Here is a 27783-nt window from a genome sequence, read left to right on the forward strand (position 1 = left end):
AAAGGAGCAGAGCTTCCCCTTTTGGGTGGACTTCCACTTTAAATTGTGCCAATCCGAGGCGCTGGATTTTCAACTCCTTGATAGTTTGTGATTAAGAAAAAATAGATCAGTGTATGGTTCTTCCTAGCTCTAGTGAGGCTACTCTCATAAAACTTGGCACCTCTAACTTTGGGACCCAGAGTGAAAGTCCAGAGGTGAGGGAGGTATTCAATAAGAAGCCACACCATTTGTTATCAAGGGCAAAAAACACCAGTTTTTGTCTTTATGAATGGGAATTGCAGGATCCCTTGGAAACTATTGACACTTGATATTCTCCTTACCTGCCTATGTGTGTGGATCTCCTGACGGTTTTAAAACTGCTCTCCAGCCGCTATCCTCCATATCCTATCCGTTATCTATCTCTAATCTGAAAAAAAATAGCCAGTATAAAGGTCCCATTTACTTGCGTAAATCCGTGATCATGTGACAGTCTCAAGTCCTCATTTCTTCATTGTGGAGAATGAGGGTCATTTTTTGAGTGTCCACGTTGCTGTCTGGGTGACATGGGCAGTTCCTGTTGGCTGTCCGGCTGCAATGTTTTCAGGTCCTTAAGACCATTCTTATTGGCGATGCTCACCATCGCATCACAACAGTCGGTGGCAAGTCTGGGCTGCAGCACTGGATCACAGGTCATCAGATGGGGGTTTAATGCCCAGAGAGGAGTTTGAGCATATGTAGATTTGGTAATGCTAACCTCAGCTTATGCATTTTTCTTCATATGCGTTTAAATTAGTTTCATAATAGATTATATTTTAGATTTGCTTGGTAGCTGGCAAATTTACAATACTACTTACAATTACATATTATTACATAGTTGGTAAGGTTGAAAAAAGACACAAGTCCAAGTCTAACCTGTGTGTGTTTTTATATCAGTATTACAAGTTCTTCAATACTTTAGACTTGTTTTCAACTGTGTTCTGTGCAAAGCAATTTATACTGATTTGTGATACTGCCACCTCCCTGAATCTTTTTTTTTATTTTATTTTTTTTGCCATACTGGCTATTTGAATAGGAATACAGCCGCTAGCCTAGCATGTGGCTCACGGTTGCGGTGCAGCCCCATTCACTTGAATGGGTTGCGTTTGCTGAAGTACTGCCTGCCTAATGCAGTGGGGTATAAGCTTTGCTGAACCGTGATGTAAAACACCAAGACATGGGTACGACCCTGTCTGGTTGTCTCTAAAGCCTAAGGGTGAGTTAAAACTTGCGCTCAAACCCCCCCACCTCCTCCTTGGGTGTGCAAATAGCGTCAGTGGTTCACGAGAAACGCTGATTTTCCACAGATGACACCGTTAAAAAGTTGGGTGGCATCAGCTTAGAAAATATTTGATCGGGGAAAATCAATTCCTCATAATAGCATAACATTAAAATAACGAAGTCTCTGTCACGCAAATCGTTCTTAAAACCATAAAAGGTTACCATGGAGCTAATGTAATTTTCTTGTAAACATTTCCTACACACTTTTTCTCACCAGATATGTTTCTCTTTCAGGACATTTGAGCATGCAATCATGTCTGCAGGCTTAGATTTTCGATCTGACAAGCTGTGGGAGATGTATATTGCCTATGAGACTGAGCAGGGAAATCTAAGTGGTGTCACATCCATTTACAGTCGCCTGCTTAGTATACCTACACAACTCTATGCTCACCATTCACAGAGGTAAGTGATGATAGCCCCGCAGTCTTGTGCATTACTGCTTGCTTTTGCTGGCCACATTTTTTTAGCAGTGTGATATAGGTGCTTTTTGGGACAGAAAAACGAAATTGCTTCTTCCAGTGTTTTTCCTGTCAGTAAAGCTCTTGCTCATCTTTCTTTGGGGGAACAAGACGGTCATCCTAAGACAAAGTATGTCTACAGACCTCCCTCCCCCTCGCATGGTCGGGGTGTACTCTAGATCAGAGGGAGTGCGGAATAAAGCAAACTGGTGACCGTTAAAAGCAAGCAGCGCAGGTTTCACACTTGTAAGATTACTAGATTTCTAACTGGTATTTGCACATATCAGATATAACTGAATGCTTTCAAATGTATATTTTAAAGAGAGGTATGGCTTTTTTATTTATTTTTCTTTTTTTTTTCTCACAATCCTACTTGCCTAGAATAAATGCAGCATCGGTCCCCTGCCAGGTCGAAGGCTGAGAACCAAGCGATCAAACACTCACTGGAGCGCTGGGCTGTGGAGGGAGTTGGGAGCAGCCGGCTCAGGCTCTCAGCAGCTCACCTGAGAGGCTGTGGCAGGTGGCCGGTCCAGGCATGTGTGTAGATTCCAACTTGATTTTCGGAATCTTGCCCGAGCCTGGACTGGCTCTAAGACGTCAGCGGACTTCAGCCCGCTGTCTGCTGAAAACAGGTCACGAGTGCAGAATAAACTGGACTCCTGTGATCCACAGAAGTACTTCCAAACCAGCTTTAGCTGTACTTCTCCTTTTTTTAAAAGTTAAGTTCACCTTTTTGTAACATGTTCTCCCTTTTTTTTTATTTTTATTTTTTTAAAAAGGTGAACTTCTCCTTTAACCGACCAAAAGGCAGCAAATTGGATGATTTTTTTTTTTTTTTTTTTTTCCTGCTTACATTCACTTTGAGGAAGTCCTAAGTTTTGCATGCACAGTTTAGCTATAGCTATTGTAGTAAACAGTTTACCTGTGTTCATAATAGTGCTGTGTCAGACAACAGCTTTGTACAAATGTGGTGCAGCCCCTATCCTACTGACAGCGTGTACTTGCCTGTTGTGTTTTTTAATGTTGCTTGTGACTCTTCCTTGCTTCTTTCCAAAGATTTTTTTTTTTTTTTAATTGTGCCATGGAGCATGTCGTCTTAACATTGACATTTTATGTGAAATTTGCACAGTTTTGAATGACAAAAGCAAAGGTCATCCTAACAAGTAGTTTTTTTTTTTTTTTTTGACATTTAAAATGATTGTAAACAATCACCTTGTAAAACAACCCTTTCAGTTTAAAATCGAAATGAATGGCAAAACATTTTTGTATAAATATTCTAAAAAAAATATATATATAATTTTTCTGATCACATTCACTCTGTTTTCAGCTGTATAAGAGCTGGGGGAGGAGAAGCATCAGCACGCTGAGCTTCCCAGTGAATGACTGTGCAGTAGGGGAGTGTCAGGACAAGCCTGATCATTGGAGGAGAGAACACGGAGTTCCCAGCATAGCTAGAGAACTGACCGTAGTATGGTCAGTTTTTAACCTCTTCACGCCGAGTGCATGCAGCTATGTGGCCTCTTGGCGCTGAGCAGCCACATATTTGCGCGCATTAGCACCGACTGTGTTGTGCCAAGAGTGCGTGCTCCCGGCTCAGTGGTAGATTCTTTAACCTGTTTCTGCCCACGCTATGGCTACTGCGCTGCTCTCCTGTTCTGGGAGGATGTCCATGGACGTCCTATGTGCGTGCCTCGGGTGTGCTCTGTGACCACTATGTCCTTTCTGATCGCAGTAAAGAGTCCATCACAGTGGCGCTTTACCATGTGACCAGCTGTGTCCAATCACAGCTGGTCACCTGTAAACAGACTTGCCAGTTATCGGCATTCCTTTCTTTGCGGAAGTCTATGAGAGGAAAGGAGATCCAATAACCGACAAGTCTTGACAGGGCACAGTGAGTATGTTGTTTACACTGATGAGGGCACTGGTATCCTGATAATTAGTGCAGCCTCATCAGTGCCTCCCCATTGGTGCAGCCTCGTTGGTGCCTCCCCATTAGTGCAGCCAAAAATTACTTATTTGCTAAAATTTTTAACGATCTAAGGAAAAAAAACGTACGTTTGTTTTGCAAAAACCCCACTGCTGATTAAATACCACGAATGAAAGCTTGTATCGGTCTCAAAAAAATACAGTTTCATATAGGTACAGTGTTACATGACGGCAGAATTGCCATTCATTGTGCATCAGCGCTGAAAGCTGAAAATTGTCCTGGGCAGGAAGAGGGTGAATGTGCCCGGTATTGAAGGGGTTAAAGTATTTTACATCAGATTGCAAAGCCTGTTGCAAAGCCTGGTGCAAACAGCTGGTACTCGCACGTTTTGAAGACTTGGCAATTTTTTTATTAGATTGCTGGACTTTGTAAAACTGAAATAGCTCCTACATCTTTATTTGGCTGTTCCTTATGTTTGGATTGCACCTGTTCCATATTGATATGGCATCTGTAACTGCTAAGAACCTGTTTGAAGCTGAAAATACATATGTGTAATATGAGGCAAAGGCTTTTCACATCATGATGCCACTTCTTGCAACCATCCTGTAATCTTAAAGTTTGTTCCTCTGATCCTTGATTTTATTTTATAAGTTTGAAAATACTGGTTTAATATTCAATTTTTATTTTATTTTTCTTCATGGTTTTTCAATTTGCTAAGCATTGCTTTCTTAATGCTTTTTCTAAACCTAAGAAAAATGTAATTTTCTTGTCTGTTGAACAGATGAAGTCTTTAAAATGGTTGTAAACCCTTACCTATACCCAATGAAGTGACTGGCCTCAGGAGACAAAGATGCAATAAATCCTACATAAGTTGTACAAGTTTATCTGCAGCCCTCTCATCTACAGCCATTTAGTGTGCAGAATTTATAAGCTTGTTTGAGCTTCCAGAATGCAGGGGCGGGCAGCTGAAGTTACTCTGTAGAGTTCAGTGAGACTCTTCACACAGGAACAGAGCTTAGGCTGTGCTGGGACTCCCTCCCCTGTCACCTTTTCATCAGTAAAATGATTTCTGCTATGCCTGACCAGCCCAGGTGAGTTAAGAGCGTCCTCAGCCTACATGTCTCCACTAAACCACACACCCTGATGCATTTTGCCCTGCCCGCCGGGGCTTAGTCATAGTGTCCCTATGACTAAGCCCCCAGTTGGCGGGGCAAAATGCACAAGGTGTGTGGTCTGGTGGGGACAGGTGTGCTGAGGCTGCCCTTTGTTTATTTACTTGGGCTGGCCGTGTGTAGTGGCAATCCTTTCCTCTTTACATTTGCTAGCCCTCTGGTTTGGAATCGGGACAAGCCTGGACCCCATGCTCCTCGGGCACAGGGGTATGCTATCAGCTCTACTTTGCGCTAAAAGCAATTTCTTATCGTATATCATGGGACGCAGAGCCATAGTTACTATGTGGGTTATAGGCCACCTTCAGGTGATGGACACTGGCACGCCCTAAGACAAAAAGTGCACTCCCTATATAACCCCTCCCACTGCTGGGAGTACCTCAGTTTTTTCGCCAGTGTCTAAGGTGTTGGTCACGAGTGAAGATGTGCTGTGCTGAGCTCCACTGGAGCAATCCTTGCTGGGTCTAGCCATGCAACCGGATCTATTCAGTGTCTTTTTGGCCGAATTGAATGGTACCCGGGCCTCGTATCCGAAGAAACAAGGTCTTGCCTGTAACTCTTCTCTTTAAAGAGCTGGACCCCAGGATTCAGTACTTTTTGGTATTAAGGCCATAAAGTTTTTACTGGCGGCGGTGCTATTACAGGTCTAGGATTGTGGGTTTCCTCGAGGATCCCCAGCTCCTGAAGGTTTAACGGGAGGCTAAGCAGGGTCGGGCCTGGTTTGTACCTGGATGGGAGACGGCCTGGGAATACCAGGTGCCATAGGCTTCATTGCTCAAAACCCTCTTGCTGAGGAATAAGGAGTGAGAGATGACAAATTTCTTTCAAAGGACCAGGAAGAGGCTGAAGTCTCCTCTTCCGAAGAACCCGATACGGAAGTGTCAGGTTTGCAGGAAAGATTGTTGGTACAGTCTCACTGAATTGGTCCGCTCCACTTTTTTACTGCCAATAACGCAGTCAGTTGATGAGCCCACTTCTGGTTTGGGTTCACTAAAGCTTCCCCAATCAATTCTTTTCTTATCCATTCATGGCTAAGGAAGCTAATGTATTTTGAGTGGGAGCACCCAGATAAACGTTTTTTTTCCTCCGAAAAAGTTTTCAATACTTTATCCTATGGAGGGAGAGTTTTATAAGAAATGGGGAATTCCAGCTGCTGTATCCTCTGTAAATAAAAACCTGACTTGTCCAGTAGACAATGCTCATATGCTAAAGGATCCAACGGATAAGAAGTTGGGGTTCCTTTTAAAAAAATATATTTTGCTCGTAGGTTCAGTCGTCTAACCTGCGCTGGCAGCGATCGGAGTATCTCAATCCTTAAAGGACCAGTTTTTAGAAGTACTCAGTTATTCCTGATCACCAGGCCCAGGATTTGGCCGGAATATCAGGAGTGTTGTTTTACAGTAGACGCTATGAAAGATTCTATTCTCCAGGCCTCACGGCTCATGCTAGGGCTGGAACATGTGCGTAGAATCCTATGGTTGAAAAATTAGTCAGCCGAAGCGCAATGCAAAAATCTCTTGGCCAGTTCCCCTTTTCATGGTGGACGGTTGTTTGGAGACGATCTGGATAAGTATATCCAAAGAATTTCTAATGGGAAAAGTTCCCTTTTACCGTTAAGAACAAGTTAAAGCGTTTTTCTTTTAAACGTGCTTCTTCCCCAGTGCCAGGGGCATCAGCCTCCAGGCAATCACGACGTCCTCCACTGTCAGGTTCAAGGTAAACCTCAGGGTCAGTCCCAGGGCCAAAAAAGGACCTGGGGGAAGAAAACCACAAAACAAATACTAAAGCCCCCTTATGAAGGGGCGCCCCCGCTCGCTCGAGTGGGGGGAAGGCTTCTACAGTTTTCAAAGGTCTGGCAGGAACAATGTCAAGACAGATGGGTGGCTTCCTCAATTTCTCTAGGTTACAAACTCTAGTTCCGAGAGTTCCCGTCTCCTCGTTTTCTCGGATCAAACATTCCCAGAGATCCAGTGAAAAAGTCTTTCTAGCTTTGGATCATCTCTTGTCTCAAAGAGTGATATCGGTGATCCCATTGGAAGAGCAAGGTTTGGGGTTTTATTCAAAACCTGTTCACGGTTCCAAACGGGTATGTCAGACCCATTTTAGATCTCAAAGATTTAAACCGGTTTTTGAATACATTCTCTTCGCATGGAGTCAATCCGATCAGTAGTCTCCATCATCCTACAAGGGGGAGAACTTGTGGCGTCAGTCGACATCAAGGATGCTTATCTCCATGTGCCGATTTTTCCTGCTCACCAGAAATTTCTACGCTTCGAGGTGGAAAATCTTCTTCATTTCCAGTTTTGTAGCTCTGCCTTTTGGACTAGCTACTGCACCTCGAGTGTTTACAAAGGTCCTGGCTCCTCCTTTAGCCAGGCTAAGGGCTCAAGGTAGAACGATACTAGTCTACTTAGACGATCTACTCTTGATATGTCAATTGGTAGCCCGCTTAAACCAAACTTTGGTCATCGCAGTCAGCTACCTGGAATACCTAGGTTGGTTTCTCAACCTAGAGAAATCCTCCTTTAAAAACATCAAGGAGATTGCAGTACTTGGGGATGATCATAGATACAGCTCAGAAGAGTGTCTTTGCCCCAGGAAAGGATCAGTTCCATAAAGGAACTGATTCAGTTGGTCAAAACCAAAGAAGAATCCTTTGACTTTGCATGAAATTGTTGGGAAAGATGGTGGCTTCTTTCGAGGCCATTCCTTATGCGCAGTTTCATTCAAGACTGCTGCAAAACAGTATCCTGTCAACTTGGAACAAGAAGGTCCAAGCTCTGGACTTCCCAATGCGTTTATCCCCCAATGTGCGTCAGAGCCTCAATTGGTTGATATCCAAGAATCTTCAAAAAGGAAATCCTTTCTACCAGTTACCTGGAAGGTGGTAACAGATGCCAGCCTTCTGGGCTTGGGAGCAGTCCTGGAAGAAGTCTGTCCAAGGGAAATGGTCCAAACCCGAGATGACCTTGCCCATCAATATTCTAGAGATTTGGGCAGTACACCCTGGCCCTGGAGGCCTGGACGTTCAGACTACGGAACTGTCCTGTCAGAATCCAATCCAACAATGCCATAGTGGTGGCCTATATCAATCACCAAGGAGGCACGAGAAGTCGTGCGGCCCAGAAAGAGGTGAATTATATTCTTTCTTGGCAGAAAACATTCCTTGCCTATCAGCAATTTTCATTACTGGGATAGAGAATTGGCAGGCGGACTACTTAAGTCGCCAACAATTGTTCCCGGGAGAATGGTCCCTTCATCACGACATCTTTCTGTCAATATGTCAAATGGAGTTCCGGGCGTGGATCTGTTTGCGTCCAGGTTCAACAACAAGATCGACAACCTTGGGTCAAGGACAAGGGATCCGATGGCATACGGAACAGATGCCTTGGTCTTTCTGTGGGATCAGTTTTCACTGATCTATGCATTCCCTCCTGCTGCTTCCGTGTCTTCTTCACAGGATCAACCAAGAAGGTAAGGAGGTGATCCTGGTGGCCCAGGAGATCTTGGTTTGCCGAGATCATAAAAATGACGGTAGGGGACCCTTGGACCCTACCACTGTGGCCAGACCTTCTCTCGCAAGGTCTGGTATTCCATCCTACCTTACAAACACTAAATTTAACGGTTTGGCTATTGAGTCCCACATTCTAAAGGACCGTGGGCTGTCAGCTTCAGTAGTTTCTACTTTAATGCTAGGAAGCCGGCCTCTAGAAGCCCAGCTTAAAAAGCTCAGGCTGGACTACTCCTTTTAACCACTTCCTGCCCGCGCTATAGCTAAAAGACTGCTACAGCACAGGCTTACTTTGCCGGAAGGGCATCCATGAATGCTGTCCTGTGATCATGCGGGCAGTGTGCTCTGTCATCGCTGACTCCTTCCTACACAGCTGATCAGATTGGGGAAGAGGGCCGATAACCGGCTTGTGTTAAAAGGGACCACGGGACTGAATCCGGGCACTGATTATCAGTGCCCAGAAGTGCTGCCAATTAGTGTCGCCCACCAGTGCCTCTTCATCAGTGCCCCACCAGTGCAGCCGAAAAATTACCTGTTTGCAAAATGTTATAATGAACTATGAAAAGTGTGTGTGTAGGGGGGTTCGGTCTTTTTTTTTTTTTTTTTTTTTTTTTTTCTTTTTCGTTTTTATATAGTAAAAAATAAAGCCCACAATGGTGACTAAATATGACTAAAAGTTCTATTTGTGTTTAAAAAAAATAGTAAAATTGTCATAGGTAAAGTGTTGCTTGACTGCGCAATCGTCATTCGAAGTTTGACAGCGTTGAAAATTGGCCTGGGCGGGAAGGGGGTGACAGTGGCCAGTAGGCAAGTGGTTAAGGTGGTTAACACACATTATGAAATTCATTGTTCTATGGTGGGGCTTTAAAATTGACATGCCTTTACCAAATAGTTTGCAGTTCTTTATCGCCAGTCTTTTGGTGCCTTGCCACACTGCACTCCAATTTCTCTGGTTCAGCTTTACAGCTTCCTGTTGTACTTTTTCTATCTCCTGTTTTTAATTTATTGGGTTATGATTTAGTATCAAACTACCGTTGCGTGTTTTTTGCTGGCAGCTAATTCAGGAAGCTATGACACAAACCAGGAATTATGGCTGTACCCTGCTTGGCATTGTGAATGAAGTATGTAATGACAGAATGCCAAGTCCTTTACAAGAAGAATTTTTTTTTTTCAAATATGTATTTAGAGGTTTGTTTGGAGTTCCTTTTCAATAACGTCGCGTTTGATCACCTACCACTGAGCATAGCACGCCTTGGCTTGCCACACACACAATGGGGAGGATTTACTAAAACCAGAGTTCAAAATCTGGTGCCGCTGTCCATGGAAACCAGTCGGATTCTACGTTTTTTATTTATTTATTTTTTGTTAAAGCTTAATTGAAAAAGCTGGAGTTGGGAACTGGCTACTATGCACACCTGCAGCAGATTTTGCGCACTCCAATTTTGGTAAATTAACCCCAATTGGACAAAGCACATCGCCTGGCATAGACCTCTGATTTGGGTATTTGTTGGTTTAGAAAAGCAAACTGGTGCTTGACTCATTGGCAGGTCAAACGTCAGGCATAATGCTAATAGTTAGAGATCCCTAAAAAAAAATAAAAATCCAGAACAGAGAGCTTGACATTACTAGGCCTACCACCTAGTTTTATGGACATCTATCCTTTTTTACCTGCTTGAAAAGAATGTTTGTTTTAGAGAACTGTGCTTGAGCTGAGCTTGCTGGCAATCTAACTGTGCACTCCGCTGTCATTAACAGATTGCAGAGTTCATTTTCATGGGGGGTGAAGGAGAGTCCCCTGGACATGAAATGCTGCTTTACAGATTGAGTGAATAGTAGGTTGTATAAACCTTCCTTCCTTTATTCGATATGTATAATTGGTTTGTATAGACTCAAACACTGCACTGAATTGTTTTCCATCTAGGTTTAAAGAACACATTCAAGGTAGTCTTCCCAGAGATTTCCTTACATCTGAAAAGTTTATCGAAATGCGAAAAGAGCTGGCTGATATGAGCCAGCAATGTGGAGTAAAAATTGAATATCCAACTGGCCTGGAAGAGATAACTGACCCAGCAAAGGTGAGCGGTGACATTTCATATGTGACTCATTGAAAGTGTGCTTCTGGTTGGGATTAAATACTGCTGGGCCAAATTGGACATCAAAGGTGGAACTTCCACTTATTTGATTCCTCCCCCCCTCCGGTGCCTCATTTGGCACCTTTCGGGTGAATGTGTGTGTGGGTTTTTTTTTTTCCCAGGTGCCTTGTCCCCCACTTCCGGGAGACCGGGAGGTGACAAATTACATCAGCAGCTCGGTCCCTCACTCCCCTTCTGCTGTGCCAGTGAGACCGCAGCGCACTACGCGCATGCGCAGTTGGAGCCCGGCTGTGAAGCCGAAAAGGCTACGCTGTCTGGGTTCCCTTACCGGCAGCAGCACGCGACCAGTCGATGGAAACATCAGCTGCGGTGCCGACATCGCTGGACTCAAGGACCGGTAAGTGCCCTGATGTTAAAAGTCAGCAGCTACAGTATGTGTACTTTTTTTTTAAAGGGGCAGGTGGAACTCCGCTTTAACAGATTTGTTAAGTCGGAAAATTGATCATGTTATAATGGAGTTTTAAAGTGGTTATGAAGCCAAAACATGTTTTACCTTGAAGTCCAGCCAAAGCTTGTTCATGGATCACAGGCATGCAGTTCGTTTTAAACTCATGTGACCCGTTTCCAGCAAAGAGCAGGCTGATGTTAGTCGGTCCAGGCTCCACGTCATTACGACCAGAGTGTCTGGATCCACCTAGATCCCTGGACCGATGCTTGGCTCAGCGAGCTGCTAAGATCCTGAGCCCCCCGCTCCCACCCTCAGCGCTCTAGGGAGCTTGGGGGGGGGGATTGCAGAGCAGAGAGCTGTGACTGACAGTCTCCAGCTCACTGCTCGGGGGCTGTGAGAACTGAGCGATCAGCGGTGTTAAATTGCTCAGTTCTCAGTTGTAGTTCTCAGTTGTACTGATGCAGCAATCCACCTAGGTAAGTATGAATAGTAAAAAAAAGTACATCTTTTTAATGCAGCCTTTTTCAACCAGGGTGCCTTCATGTGTCTTCAGGGGTGCCTTGGCAAATTACCTTGAAATTGCCAAAAAAAATGCATACGAGCCAGAGGGTGGATCAAGCCTGCCTGTTGTACAAAGCCACAGGTATTTTTGTTATGCACCATTACAGCCTTCCAGCCACCAGTGTCCAAACAACCAATGATGTCATTGGTTAAGGAGGATGTTGGGCACCTTCCCATTTTACCTGCCTCTCTCCTTCAGCACCAGGGTCACATTGTATTGGCTGAGTGAGGGAGAAGAGAAACATTGGAATACTAATTGGTACCAGTGTGCAAAGGTGTATTTGCTTTGGAAGAATAAATCACTGCTAATGTTGGGTGTCCTATGCACGTGGATGTTGCGTTATGTAAAACTATTAGTTTCAGTTTAACTGTTAGAATGGTGTGCCTTGAGATTGTCTGGAAATTAATAAAAGGGTGCTTTGACTGAAAAAAGTTTGAGAAACACTACCTTAATGCATTCCCTGCATTAAGGGGAAGAAAAAAGTCCACTACTTGTATTTCCCCCTCATTTTCCTAAATGCTTACCTTGCTCCAGTGCTATGCCCATCTGCAGTGGTGCTGGTCTTTTTTTCCTTTCCACACAAGACAGAGGCAACAGCAGGATTTCATTGGCTCTTGCTGTCAATCAAATCATGTGAGTAGGGGGCAAGGGCAAGCCACGCTGTGTGTCTATGAATGCATAGAGCCCAGCTAAGGAGCAAGCCTGCACGTCTGCCCACATAGCAAGCGGTTTGCTATGGGGGCAGATACAGAAGAGAGGAGCCAACAGTGCAAACGTGGGATCTCCGTAGAGGAGGTTTGAGGCCACTCTGCAATACCATTGCACCAAGCAGGTATGAATAATTTTTTAAATTTTAATATCTCTTCCAGCATCTTTACTGTATGTGAAAAGTTTTTGTTTCACTTATGTATAGTGCTCTCCCTGTAGCAAAAATTAATGAGACTTAAGGAACTCCTACCTGGAAAGTGTATCCTAATAAAGCTCTCCTATATGGAGAAAGGGATGTTGGGTAAATTTAGTCAAACCCTGTGTAAGCTTTGAAATTGGATAGCGGTTGTGCTTATGTATGCTTAAAGGGATTAAGTCTCAAGGTTTTTCACCTTAAAGTGATTGTAAAGGTAAAAAAAATAAAACGTATACTTGCCTCCACTGTGCAGCTCGTTTTGCAGAGTGGCCTTGAACCTGCTCTTCTGTGGACCCCCGGCGGCTCCTCCCCACATCTGATAACCCCCTCGGAGAAGCGCTTCCCCGAGGGGCTACCTTGCGGGCACGCTCCCGAGTCCAGCATTTGGCATCCATAGAGGCCGAATGCAGGACTCGGGGCCCCCCCCGGCGCTTGCCTCATTGGATTTGATTCACAGCAGTGGGAACCAGTGGCCGCGCTGCTATCAATCTATCCAATCAAGAGCAGAGAACCCCGGGCAGAGAGTGCGTCCCCGTGGGTCAAGTTCGAGCGTTCAGGTAAGCAAAACGGGGTGGGGGGGGGGGGGGGTAGGGGGGCCATCACTGAAAGGTGTTTTTTCACCTTAATGCATTAAGGTGAAAAAAACATGAAGGTTTACAATCCCTTTAATGAATTCTATGCAATAAGGTGAAAGTTCTTCTGTGCTGCAGCTGCCCCCCTTTTTCTTACCGTTTGTTCCAGGCACGAGCCCAGCGGCTCCAGCCGCTTGTATCGGGTCCTCATTGGATAGATTGATAGCAGCAGGGGCCATTGGCCTCCGCTGCTGTCAATCAAATCCAGTGACACAAGCCGGGAGGGGGGGGGACAGAGTCCTGTCTGTCAATGGACGCAGCAGCGGGGCTCGTGAGAGAGCCCATCAGAAGATCAGGGCTGCTCTGTGCACAACCCTCGGACAGAGCTGCTAAGGCTCGGTTCACACTAGGGGCGGCACGACTTGCAGGTCGCCTCACCGAGGCGACCTGCACACGACTGCCACGGCGACTTGCAAAACGACTTCTGTATAGAAGTCTATGCAAGTCGCCCCCAAAGTAGTACAGGAAACTTTTTCTAAGTCGGAGCAACTTGCGTCGCTCCGATTAGAACGGTTCCATTGTACAGAATGGGAGGCGACTAGGTCGTCTGACAAGTCGCCCCCGTGTGAACCGGCACTAAGTATGACATGTTTGTTTTTTAAAACAAAACAAAAAAACGAACCTTTTACAATCACTTTAATAACTTTTTTCATGGCAACTGCCCCACCTATAACTGTCCTTCACAGCAATGATAACATGGAAGGGCAACACAAAACCAAAAAAGAATTCCCAGCTCATCTTGCCAGCCAGTCTGCCACCAACCAAATTTTCCTGTCCCAACAGTTTAAATTAAAAACAGGGTTTTAGTTAGCACACATTTGTATTAGCAATTGACCTCTAGGCCTGAGCACTGCATTGTGGGATAAGCTGAGGAAGTCTGCCACACCACAGTGTCATCGGCAGTAGCAAAAACTGTATCGCCAAGGACAAAATCTGAGAATCCACCCAGACCCTTCTTACTTTTGATGTGTTACCTGAACAGGGCTAAATCGGATGAGGCTAAGGGGGGGGGGGGGGGGGGTTTCTGTAGCATACATAAAAATTCACAGATCAAACATGTCTGTTACAAACACACAATAAAACCTAATACAAATGTAATAAGCTGCATTGGGTACTCCCAGCTCTCGCTTTACTTTCACTAGGGCTGCTTGTAATATACCTGCTGTTGTCTTCAACCTGGAATTGTACTGCCCTCTGCTCCTCAAAGCCCATTTCATCATCTGAGTCCTCTTTTTAGATCTTTTGGGTCTTTTTGGACTCTTCCCTCTCAGTTGAGGTTTTTCCTTCAGTCATGCAGAGGCCACAAGCACACTCCTGCACCTTTTCCTGCAGGTGATCTGATTTACTCATTTCCCTGGTGGTTTCGGAGCCATTGTCTGCAAAGACTTTGAATTACTCCAGTCTTTGACTGATGAGCTTGCCCCTGAGGAGTCATAGATAGTAGTTGAGGTTGAAAAAAGACAAGTCCAACCTATGTGTGTGATTATATGTCAGTATTACATTGTATATCCCTGTATGTTGTGGTCGTTCAGGTGCTTATCTAATAGTTTTTTAAACTATCGATGCTCCCCGCTGAGACCACCGCCTGTGGAAGGGAATTCCACATCCTTGCCGCTCTTACAGTAAGGAACCCTCTACGCAGTTTAAGGTTAAACCTCTTTTTTTTTCTTCTAATTTTAATGAGTGGCGACAAGTCTTGTTTAACTCCCTTCCACGAAAAAAGTTTTATCCCTATTATGGGGTCACCAGTACAGTATTTATAAATTGAAACCATATCCCCTCTCAAGCATCTCTTCTCCAGAGAGAGAGTTCAGTGCTCGCAACCTTTCCTCATAACTAATATCCTCCAGACCCCTTATTAGCTTTGTTTCCCTTCTTTGTACTCGCTCTATTTCCAGTACATCCTTCCTGAGGACTGGTGCCCAGTACTGGACAGCATACTCCAGGTGCGGACGGACCAGAGTCTTGTACAGTGGGAGAATTAGCATTTTATCTCTGGAGTTGATCCCCCTTTTAATGCATGCCAATATTCTGTTTGCTTTGTTAGCAGCAGCTTGGCATTGCATGCCATTCCTGAGCCTATCATCTACTAGGACCTCCAGGTCCTTTTCCATCCTAGATTCCCCCAGAGGTTCTCCCCCCAGTGTATAGATTGAGTTTTTTGGTTGGCAAAAAGATGAATGCAATCTACTCTTATCGCTTCCAAATGAAAGGAAACAATTTTAGCATCTTATTGATGCAGTGCTCACTACTTTGGAACTAGAGGAGCAACCTGTTCTCCCTTTTGCTATTTCCAGTCTTGGATACTTTATAGCTTTTAAGACAGCAAAGCTTTGTCATTTGCACCCGCTTTTCCAACTCTCTCAATGGAGATTGCAGACACGCTAAACTGTTTGCTCCCCCTCCCCTTGTATTGGCATTGTACCCATTCGGGGAGGATTTTTTACAAAAGTGGTTTATCCTCACTGTGGATCTGGTGGTGTTCCACCTTTGACAAGATGCTTAACATTCCTGTGAAAGACGTGCCTGTCTTTAACCCGTTCCTGACCATGTCACGCACATATACTGCGGCACAATGGCTCTCCTGGGTGAAATCCCGTATGGGTACGTCCTACCCTTATTCAGCCACCAAAGGGCGCGTGTCGCCGGATGCGCCCGCTGGACGGCAGGGGACTCGATGCGCGTGGCTGAGCTGACCTGGTAATCCTAGACTCCTGGCGAATGCTCAGTAAGCTCTGTTGAATCGGTCAATTGGCTCTGTCCCCTTTTACAGTCCCTGGCTTTAATGGCATGGCTGTTGAAGCCCAGGTTTTGAGTTGGCCCCATTTGCAAATACATGCAGAACCTCTTGTAATCGTAATGTAAATGTCTAACCTTGTGTCCCAATCCAAGAGAGAGGATTTTGCAGTGAGTGCAAAAATCCTATTCCAGACACTGCATTTTCAAATCATTACACCTTTTAAGCTAGAATAGTGAATTTATTTCAGCCTCCTGAATTCTCAGATTTAAAAAAAAATAAAATATATCTATATCTATCTCTATCTCTATCTCATGGATGTTTCCAAACTGCTTGGTATCGGTGTCCAGAACTGAAACATTTTTGGGTGAACTAACTTTTAGGCCAGCTTCAATTTTTTTTTTTTACTTTTTAAAGTGACACGTTTTTCATCTGTATTAACATATGTTTTGGTTTCTTAGCGCACAACAGAAGTTGAAAACATGCGACATAGAATTATTGAGGTGCATCAAGAAATATTTAACCTCAATGAAAATGAAGTCCATAAGAGGTGGACCTTTGAAGAAGGAGTAAGTATCCATTTTAGAACTTTAACGTGATCCTAAACACACACATCTTCTTCAATATTTTTATTAAAGTTTTCAGGAAGAACAGAAAAAAAGGGGGGGGGGGGGAGAGAATGTTGACAATGTCAACCATATAGTTGACATAGGAAGTAGTCGTATGTATGGGTACAAATGGAAAAACAATAACAAACGTGTAGACATTGAGATCCATTTCAACGGTTGACTTCAGGGTTAGGAGGATCTTGAATCTTGAGGCTTCATTCACACCTGAGCATTTTCAGCTCATAAAACGCCCAACAAGCAAAATCCTATTCATTTCAATGGCACCTGTTCACATCTGAGCATTTTGTCACCTGAACCAAAACGCTTGAAAAATGCCCTAAGCTCAAAAAAGAACATGAGCTTCTTTGGGGCAGATTTTTCTGCCTTTTGCATTGGTGTCCTGTACAAAATCGCGGTAAAAAACGCGGCAAAATCACGGTTAAAAAGCACGACTTTGAAACGCTCAGGTGTGAATGCAGCCTAAGTCTCGTTTAAAGGGGTTGTAAAGGCAGAACGTTTTTTTTTTTTTTTTTTTTATCTTAATGCATTCTATGCATTAAGATAAAAAGCCTGTGTACAGCAGCCCCCTAACACTTATCTGAGGTCCCTCTCTGTCCAGCGATGTCCAAGCGTGTCTCAGCCGTCCCAGATTCTCCTTCCTGATTGGCTGAGACACAACAGCGGTGCCATTGGCTCCCGCTGCTGTCAAAGTCAGCTAGCCAATCAAGGGAGAGAGGGTGTGGGGCCGGATCGGGGATCTGTGTCTGAATGGACACGGGGAGCTGTGACTCGGCTCGGGTGCCCCGAGAAGAGTAGGATCCAGACTGCTATGTGCAAATTCACTGCAACAGAGCAGGTAAATATGACATGTTGTTTTTATAGGGAAAAAAAAAGAGAACTTTGCAATCTCTAAGTATTTTGTAGCTCAGTAAAGAACAAAAGTTAAACAGTGGTTCTTAAATGGACAGAAAAGTAAACCGGTAGCACACCAGTAACCATGTATTTTTAACAAAACCCAGACTGTTTAAAGGGTTTGTTAACCCACATGTCTTGATATAATCTGCTCGGTCATCTAAGGCTATATGGGGGGGAGTAAAAGTGCAGCGCTAAAAACGTTTAATGTGCCCTAGATATACACCCAGGGCAAAGGTGAGCACAGTGAATGGTTGTGCTGCAAAATGCAAAAAAACTATTCAAAGATATTTAAGTGTTTTCGTTAATATTAAGTGCACCAAAAATGAACCCAATGGGATCACAAATGTTAAAAGGTCAGATGACATTGCATGACCCATTAATACTTTCGTACAACAAATATAATATCACCCCTGTGATTGGTTACTATATATATATATATATATATCAAAGAGAAAAAGAGAAATGTACCCATTCCGGTCGGTAGGTTTGAAGAAAGTCCTGGTAATTAGTCAATAATGGAAATTTCCACATCTAGTAGGTGTATTGGGGTAAAACTAGTCTCATAACTAAGTGTGGTGCCTCTCTTATTAAGAGCAACCATGAAATCCCACAAAGACACCTTGTAACCCTTCCATAGGAGGAGGACATCGTTTCTACACCTAGCCCATAGTACCAATTCTGGTCTGTTAAGGGCATAGACGACATCCTCCTCCCACTGGGCCATAAAAAGATTAGCGAGGCAAATTTAGCCCCCATAGCTACTCCTGTCTGTTGTAAATAGTACTGGTTATTAAACCAGAAGTAATTGGTTTCATTGTGAATTGGAGTAGTTCCATAATGTACCTTTGTTGAATAATGGATATTTTGTCACTTTGAGACAAATCTACAGCTGAAAGTTCCAGCTCATGTGGTAGAGAGCGCTGCAATGTCTGCTCTGACTGTTGGTTCTAAAAGACGAATGGTATCCCTAGTGTCTTTGAGATAGGAGGGAATGGACTTCACTAACGGTTGTGAATGGAAATCAATATATCGTCTTATACGAGATGTCACAGAATCAATCCCACTGACAAAGGGTCAACTGGAAGGGTGTACAGCGTCTTTATGGAACTTTGAGTGGTAGTACATTATGGGGGATACGAGGGGGCCACGGGTACCAAATACTACTCCTCCTTTTTATCCAAAATCCCTAGCTGAAATCCCCTATCAACCAGTCCGACCAATACCTTTTTAAAGTCTAAGATGGGATCCTTTCGGCAATGGTCTATAGGTGCAATTAGTTTTGCCGCTGGTGCTGGCAGCTCACTTTTCCTTATGAGTAGTGCAATAATTTTCTATATTATCACATCTAATGCTATGTCCCCCTGTGTGTGTGTGTTGTATAAAAAAAAGCTGTACATACCTTATTTGTGAGCGCTGATCAGAAATATCACCAGTTTGGTTTAAATTGTTATGCAAATATATATTTGGAAATAACATGGTGTGGGTGGATTTCTGCCAATCACAGGCTGTGCCACGCCCCTCCAGCTTGTGTCTTAGAATAAGAGGGAGGTGAAGCCTCCATTAATCTACATGTAATATACCGCCCCTATTGTATTTAGCTGGTTAGTGGACATGGAAGAGAAAGGAGGGAGGGGACTGTCATTTACCACTGTGTATATGCCCACATGTGACTCTGTAGTCTCATGGGCTTCTCAGATGTGATTGGGATGAAATGTTCAGTGTAGAATTAAACACTGAAAACTGAGCATATGCAGAGTTGCCACCACAGCTGCAAAATCCCTAGCTGAATTGGGGACATGGACAAAGGGGGGGGGGGCAGCAGGATCACCCAGGTTTTTTTCAGAATACAGAAAACAAATCTCAAAGTGACTGAGTGTGAACAGCATGTAATACACCCTTTATCAATAGTTTTTTATGATGTGAGTTTAGTGATATTTTAATGTTGGAGCTCTTCCCTGTGTAAAGGGGGGCTGTTTTGTTCTAGTAGCTCACGTTTACATGCAGGGTAAGAATAACAAGCATAAAGGTCTTCTGCTCAGTCATCCAAAGTTTGAAATGATACACTATATTGTCAAAAGTATTGGGACACCTACCTTTACACGCACATGAACTTTAATGGCTTCTTAGTCCGTAGGGTTCAATATTGAGTTGGCCCATCCTTTGCAGCTATAACAGCTTTAACTCTTCTGGGAAGGCTGTCCACAAGGTTTAGGAATGTGTCTATGGGAATGTTTGACCATTCTTCCAGAAGCGCATTTGTGAGGTCAGGCACTGATGTTGGACGTGAAGGTCTAGCTCGCAATCTCCGCTCGAATTCATCTCAAAGATGTTCTATTGCAGGGATATGCAATTAGCAGACCTCCCAGCTGTTGCAAAACTACAAGTCCCATCATGATTCTGCGTGTCATGCTTGTGGCTGTCAGTCTTGCTATGCCTCATGGGAATTGTAGTTATGCAACAGCTGGAGGTCTGCTAATTGCATATCCCTGTTCTGTTGATTTGAGATCAGGACTCTGTGTAGGCCAGTCAAGTTCCTCCACCACAAACTCTCTCTCATCCATGTCTTTCTGGACCTTGCTTTGTGCACTGGTCCAAATCATTTGGTGGAGGGGGTATTATGATGTGGGGTTGTTTTTCAGGGGTTGGACTTGGCCCCTTATTTCCAGTGAAGGGAACTCTTAAGGCGTCAGCATACCAAGACAATTTGGACAAATTCATGCTCCCAACTTTGTGGGAACAGTTTGGGGATGGCCCCTTCCTGTTCCAACATGACTGCGCATCAGTGCACAAAGCAAGGTCCATAAAGACCTGGATGAGCGAGTTTGGGGTGGAGGAACTTGACTGGCCTGCACCTCAACCTGATAGAACACCTTTGGGATGAATTAGAGAGGAGACTACGAGCCAGGCTTTCTTGTACAACATCAGTGCCTGACCTCACAAATGCACTTCTGGACGAATGGTCAAACATTCCCACAGACACACTCCTAAACCTTGTGGACAGCCTTCCCAGAAGATTAATCTTTTTTTTTTTTTTTTTTTTTTTTTTCCCAGGCATATAACAGGCTTTTTACAAGCGTTTTTCCACGTGTATCAAGCTTCAGGTGTTTCATGGGCTGGGCAAGGGCATGAGGGTAGTTTAGGCATAAATACGTATTCGGAAATGTGCGTATTGCACATTTACAGGTGTGCCCATTGAAGGCTATGGGGTTAACACCTGACTATAGTAAAAAAAATTTAACTTTTTTTGCGTTCGTCAGAGTGAACAGGCACATTTAGGGCCATTTCTCACCACATGCAGTCCAGTGCGTTTTTTTTTTTTTTTTTTGCATCAAAAATACATGGAAATTAGGTTTTATGGTTTCCAATGGCATAGTTCACACCAGTGCGGTCAGTTCCAGGGCTTTTCAGAAAAAAAATGCTGCGTTTTTTCCTGAACTAGACTGTACTGGAACAAGATAAAACGCATCAAAAAAGCACCGGACCTCAGTAGAGTGGGGAAAAAGTTGTAGGAGGTGGGCAGTCAGTAGGATCTGCATCTACCACTCTTTTTATTTATTTTTTTTTCCTGTTATAACTTTTTTCTTTCTTTTTTGTAGATTAAACGGCCCTACTTCCATGTGAAAGCTTTGGAGAAAATCCAGCTGAATAACTGGAAAGAATATTTGGAATTTGAGATGGAGAATGGGTCACATGAGCGTGTGGTGATCTTGTTTGAGAGATGCGTCATTGCCTGCGCCCTCTATGAGGAGTTTTGGATCAAGGTATGCCCCCTGCCATCCTCTCCTCTGTTATTGCCTTCCAATTTTGACACATTGAATTCCTGCCTAACCCTGTATTCTTTCTTTGAATTTTGTTTATCTATAACTGTATCTATTGCATTAGGGGGATGGTCTGCTTGCAACCAGATTTGACCGCTACATATGCCAACAGCGTTGCCTCCCTTCGCCCTTCCTTACAGAGTCTAGTCTAGTGGTTCAATAAAGGTGCTGAATGGGTTTAAAACAAGAATTCTATTGTTCACGTTTTACATTTCTTTTGTTCTTGGTGAAATTAACAGTGTGTGTCCATCTCTTGTCTAGTACGCCAAGTATATGGAACGTCACAGTGCCGAAGGAGCAAGACACGTCTACACCCGGGCCTGCACCATCCACCTACGGAAGAAGCCTTTAGCTCATTTACTTTGGGCTGCCTTTGAGGAGCAACAAGGTAAGATGCCAGTAACACAGATAAACAGCATGTTTGAAAGCCACGTCTATGGGGCCATCTCCCATGCATTCTCTGAAGCATTATGGTCTCCCGTCAGTATGCATTTGGGGTCATGGGATTTCTAGATATTTAGCAGTAGGGGTTAACCCTTTTTTGCTTTTTTTTTTTTTTTTTCCCCACGCATGCTTAAATCATTTAAGCTCTGAAGATTCCATAAAAAATTTAACTTTTCATTTTTTACTGTTTAAAAAAAGTGTGTTGTTGTGTTTTTTTTTTTTTTTTTTTTTTTTTTTTTTTTTTTTATATCATAGGGGACAAAAAGTCATCCGAATGCTTCCATCTGACGGGAGGAGTCTGCTTGTCAGATTTATACACATTCCTGGTGGTGGTAGCCACTGAGAATGTGTGTAAAACCCCCCACTGTCAAGTCTGTACGACGAGTGAACCTGGCAGCAAAGGGGTAAAGGAAAAGTGCTTCCACCTCAGTTGGGTTTCCTTAAAAGCTAAATCCAGGATAAAAATGCATATATTGAAGCCTATTTTTCCTTATATGTGGTGGATTAAAGTTGTGTTGTTTTTTTTTTTTTTTTTTTTTTTACACCTAGTAACACATTTTCTATCCTAGGGTGATTGCTTACTGTACTGTTTCTACAGAGCTGTTACCCTAGGAATGATGTAACTGGTTTAAACCACCACATCTAAGGAAAAATGGGCTGCAATATATGCATTTTTATCCTGGATTTAGCTTTTAAGGAAGCCCAACTGAGGTGGAAGCACTTTTTCTTTACCCTTTTGCTGCCGGGTCCGCTCATCGTACAGACTTGACAGCGGAAGGTTTTACACACATTCCCAGTGGCTACCACCACTGGGATTGTCTATACATTTTTTAACACATTTTCTATCCTAGGGTGATTGCTTACTGTACTGTTTCTACAGAGCTGTTACCCTAGGAATGGTGTAACTGGCAACAGCTAGCACATGCGGGTAACACAGGGTTTTAGCATACATGATTTCTGGCAGAGTCAGCAGACCTTTTTTGTGTGCAGTGTGTTTTTTTTTGTTTTTTTTTTAATAGCTTTGCTGTTGTAAAGGATTAACATACACTGGCGTCCTCAGCCTGGTTTTTGATCCAACTTCTTTTGAACTGGATTACACAATGAGGGTCTAACCTGGAAGTCACTGTCGGGCACTGGGTTCTGCCTAGGGTGCTTTCCAGACTTAGTTCTGGTTAAGTTGGCTGCAAGTGCTTTTCGGGTCCTCAGCCGCTGGCATTGTTGTCCTGTCTTTGAAGAAATCGAGTCGGGCTGGTTGGGTTCAGCACTTTCCTCAGTGGTTAACACTCGAACTGAGCATGAATGACAGCTGGATGGCTCTTGTAGGAAGTGTTTGATCCTCATGCCCTTAGATGGACAATTCCTCTCTGGACTAGCCTTAGATGTTCTTGTCAAAGATGTTATTGGTAGTAAGATCACTCATCTTCCCCAGCAGAAGCAGCCCAAGTTCCTGAGTGCAAAGCAGTCTCCCTTTGACTATAAAGTGACCTTTTCATTTCCGCACTAAACTTCGATGCCAAGATTCCCCCCTTACTGATGCATGACTCCCTGTCTACCAGCAGTCTGACACTTCAAGTCTGCCATATCCTCAGACAGACATTCTTTGGTATGAGGGTGTTTCCCCACTTGGCCTTTGCAAATTCTTGGGAATCTTTTGTGTTCCAAATGCTTGGGTGTGAATGTTGGTGTCATAGAGTTACAAACCAGAGTTTTGTTCCGTTCCTCTTCCTCAAATATTCTCCTTTCTCACCTTCCCTTGTCTCCTTACTGTCAGATTACCATTAGACTCTCAGGCTTCTGGACCGAGGTGTTATAGCTCCCTTTCTGCCTGCAGAGCAGTTTTAAGGGAGTTTACCCCAGCTTTCCCAAAACCCAGAGGGCATTTATCACATCCTTGATTTCAAAGCCTTGAATGGGTTCCTTTAAATCTACAAGCACCTTGTCCTTGCAGGGAACGCTGTAGCTGGAGGAATTCTAAAACTGCGTTCCAGGTGGGGGACACCGGTTGTTGACCGCTAAGTTCAACAGCCAACTGGACAGGCTTGTATTTGGGTGCAGGGATCCACTGGTAAAAGCAGTACACCTTGATCTTTGCCTTTGCTCCCTCTGGGACATCTTTTTTGCCTATTTCAAAAGATTGAGATGAAGAGCATTTTGAAGATCCCTATTGGCCAAGGTGAATGTAATTTACCAACCTTTAAGAATTCTAGCAGATACAATGTGCCTTGCCAAAGACTGATTTGCGTTCGTGCTGCATGGTCGTTGGCTTTAACAGTATGGCTGTTGAAGACCCGGTTCTATGGGACGGAATCATCGGAGTCTGTGATTTCTATGGTACTCAGACTTGGAAGTCCACTTCCTTAAAGGGCTATCATTGGATGTTTAAGGCTTACTTCTCTTGGTATGATGTTATTTTCTCCAGGGAGTGATTCCACTCCTTCCTAAGACTGGATCTGGACCTGCATTTGACTTGTCGACACCATCAAATGGTAAAGTCTCTGCTATTTTTGCTCTGTTTCAGAGACTGCTTGCCCTGTCATTCTTTAAGACTATAGTGCAGGAGTTCTCCCATGTGATGTCTGTCAGCCACTGCATTTTTCAGAAAGACTAGTTCCCTTGTTTTGAATGGGCCCTGAAAAGGCGCCCCGGCTTCTCATTTCACCATCTCTAGGTGGGCTCATACAGTTCATCACTCAAGGTTATGGTTTTATGGATCGGGCCCTCCCCCCCCCTTTCCTGTTTTCTCGACTACGCCTGTGAGCTGCTCCTGAGCTTTTTAGATTTAGGCAACCAGTTTCTCCAGATTTGTAACAGTGCCACCTGGTCTCCTGTCCATATCTGATGCCAGCTTTGGGCGTAAGGTCCAAGTTTCCACATGTCTTGTCTGTCCCAATTAAGGATGAGCTCAGAGCCCGCCAGGAAGTCGGCACTGTGGAACGCTAAAGCAGTGAGACATTGTCCCGATGCGTGGCTGCAGAGATCAGGTAATGTCTCACTGCTTGTGATTGGCGCTGTGCAGTGCCGACTTCCTGGCGGGCTCTGCTCATGCGGTTTGCTAACACGCCTCAGCTCATCCTTAGTCTCAATGCATATGGAAGAAAATAGTATTTCTGTACCCACTGATATTGAGAGATAGAGATAGATATATATATAGATAGATATATAGTGTATGTGTGTGTGTGTATGTATATGTGTGTATGTATGTGTATATATATATATATATATATATGTGTGTGTGTGTGTGTGTGTGTGTGTGTGTGTATATATATATATATATATATATATATATATATATATATATATATATATAATTTTTTGCTCTGTGCAATGGTTTTTTCAGAGTGGCCCCCAGCTGGAGCTCTCTGCTTCTCCGCCCACCTAATAAGTACCCCATGGCAAACCGCATATGGGGGCACTGTGCAAGCTCAATCAGTGGAGTAGAGATTTGTTTTAAGTCAAACTGAGGACAACCGTTCCCAATAGCTGCCCACTGGAGGGAAAGCCTCCAGCATCAATGCAGAGAAGAGCCTTGATTTTAAGGAAAAAAAATAGCAGAACAATAGCAGAAGCAAAGAAAAGATGCCCATTATTTTAGTACACTAGCAAAAAAGCTAGCAGTAGGAGGTGCTATATCCTGGTCTGGCCTTCAGTTGTTTGCCAATTCTCCTGTAGGCACCAGTATAAACCAACTTTTTTAAAAGCACAGGGACTTTTTTAAAAGCACAATGGCGCGTTTTGCCTGAGCCAGGATGGAGACACTGACACGTGTCTCCATCCCCTCCAGCCATCACTGGACCCTCTGATTTTTGACCCAATGGACCATATTACTTGTGGCATCACTATTGGGTACAATAGACTACTTCCCACTTCTCTTGGTACTTTGATACTCTAAAAGTCATGTGGACTACCCCATCGGACTGGAAGGTTGGCAGCAGCTGTTTGTAGGATGATCATTTTATATATTTTTTTTTTTTACACTGTTCTTGATCATGTATTTAGAGAGCTCGACTGTAGTGGATCTTCCTGATGAAGTGGGTCATTAAATGTGAAATACCTGCGCTGAAGTCGCAGCGAGCCCACTCATTCCCTGACTGCAGTGGGGTTAATGAGGAAAATAGAGTATTTTATTATTGTGGTGTTCATGTCTATGGTATTTCTATATATGTCCATGTTATGGCTATACTTTTTAAAAGCTGTATAATTTTTTTTTTTTTTTTTTTTGAGATGTTACCCAATTGGTACCGTCAAAGTCCTTAATCTAGTGAGCCAGGGTGTTTTTTGGTGCATTTTTGGTTCTATGGAGAAGCTGCAGAAAAGCAGGTAGTGCGTTCTTGACGCGATTTGTTTTTTATTTTTTTTTATTTATTTTTGAATCCACCCAACAACAAATTGACCAAAAAATGCAAAATGCATCAAAAACACATGTGCAAAACCACAAATGGCACTCCAGAAAGGGATCAAAAGCTAATTGCATGTGTGAGAACCAAGCCTTAGACTTTGTACCTCAAAGGAGTCCAAGAAAACGTTTTTCTGCGACTAGAAAATAGAGAAGTTAAAGTTCAGACTTTTGACTCCATTTTTTTCACATTCCATGTGTAAGTTAATTGAATCAGTAATTAGCATTTTGGTGGGCAAAAGCTGTGCATGTTCTGATGCAGGTGAATGTGTGCTTTTAACCACTTACGCCCCGGACCATTTGGCTGGCCAAAGACCAGAGCACTTTTTGTGATTCGGCACTGCGTTGCTTTAACTGACAATTGCGCGGTCATGCGACGTGGCTCCCAAACAAAATTGACGTCCTTTTTTCACCACAAATAGAGCTTTCTTTTAATGGTATTTAATCACCTCTGGTTTTTATTTTTTACGCTATAAACAAAAAGAGCGACAATTTTGAAAAAAAAAAAACGCATTTTTTACTTTTTGCTATAATATCCCCAAAAAATATATTAAAGTCTGGTCCCCCGCTGTTTAGCAGCCACGCACGCCCTCTGGCGGCCACTAAGGGGAAGGATGTACCCATATGGGATTTCACCCAGGAGAGCCATTGTGCCGCAGTATATCTGCGTAAGCCGGTCGGGAACCGGTTAAAAAAATATAAAGTATTCAAAAACGCCGATCTCTGTTTTGAATACTTTCAAGTGGAGGGGTTTGGGGTCTTGTAGACCTCCGATCCCTCCATAAAGAGTACCTGTCACTGCCTCTTACTATCACAAGGGATGTTTACATTCCTTGTGACAGCAACAACCGTGATAAAGTGTAAAACATTTTTTTGTTAAATGTACAGAATATCGGCAGACAATATCTGCCTGAGGGGTGGCCTTGGTATCGTATCGGCACCGAACTAACAAATTCGATCCCTAATTTGATCACCTATGGGGTTTTTTTTTCTTTTAATGCGCTATATACCGACAGACCATTAAAAAGAAAAAACTTTTTTTTAAACTTTTGGCTATCAGACCTGTCCATTAAAATCAATATCTTCACAAATTTAGGCCAATATGTATTCTTTTTTTTTTTTTTTTTTTTTGAAAAAAAAAAAATTTTTTTTTGCTAATAGTGGCAATCAGCGATTTATTGCGGGTGGACAAATTGAACTCTGACACTTTTTAGGGACCAGTGACACCAATAGTGATCAGTGCTAAAAAATACTCACTCACTGTACTAATGACACTGGCTGGGAAGGGGTTAACAGGGGCGATCAAATGGTTAACTGTGTGCCTTACTAGTGCTTTACCACTGTGGTGGAGGTGCCTGTACTAGGGGGAGGCTTGGGTCGGTGCCCCTGCTTTGCAGACACATAGGATCCATGTCTTCTGTACTGACAGAATGGCGATCAGGCAGGCAGATCACCATTCTCCCTCTGTACCTCAGCATCAGTGGGTGCCAATGGAAATAGTTGTATCCATCGATCAGCTCCCGCTGTGTATAATCACAGCGGGAGCAGGCTGGCGGCCGCAGACCCGGAGTTGTTAGATCACATATACGCGATCTGGCATAGAGCGGCCGAATTATATTTACGGTGGGTGGGGTCCACAATTGGTTAAACTGTATCCTTTCTGAAACTGATAGCTCAACAAGGGGATCCGCTCATCGCCATCTGAACAGCCGGGGTTTAACCACTTCCCTACCAGGCCAATTCTGACATTTCTCTCCTACATGTAAAAATCAGTTGTTGCAACTTTTTATCTCGCACAGTATTTGCGCAGGAATTGTTCGAACGCGTTTTTTTGGGGGGGAAAAAACAGTTTTGTGTTTTTAAAAAAA

The 27783-nt window shown here is 43.6% G+C and overlaps 1 protein-coding gene across 2 annotated transcripts in view; it reads left to right on the forward strand.

Annotated features, from left to right (window-relative positions):
• Positions 1 to 27783, forward strand: part of PRPF39 (pre-mRNA processing factor 39) — an 82704-nt gene that overhangs the window by 26834 nt on the left and 28087 nt on the right. For both annotated transcript variants that reach the window (XM_073608791.1, XM_073608792.1), the window contains 5 exons: positions 1531 to 1698; positions 10283 to 10436; positions 16199 to 16306; positions 20857 to 21021; positions 21340 to 21466. In XM_073608791.1, coding sequence (XP_073464892.1) covers positions 1531 to 1698; positions 10283 to 10436; positions 16199 to 16306; positions 20857 to 21021; positions 21340 to 21466 — 722 coding nt within the window. The remainder of the gene's footprint in view (positions 1 to 1530; positions 1699 to 10282; positions 10437 to 16198; positions 16307 to 20856; positions 21022 to 21339; positions 21467 to 27783) is intronic.

This window comes from Aquarana catesbeiana, linkage group LG13 (genome assembly GCF_042186555.1).
Source record: "Aquarana catesbeiana isolate 2022-GZ linkage group LG13, ASM4218655v1, whole genome shotgun sequence".
NCBI classification, from domain to species: Eukaryota; Metazoa; Chordata; class Amphibia; order Anura; family Ranidae; genus Aquarana; species Aquarana catesbeiana.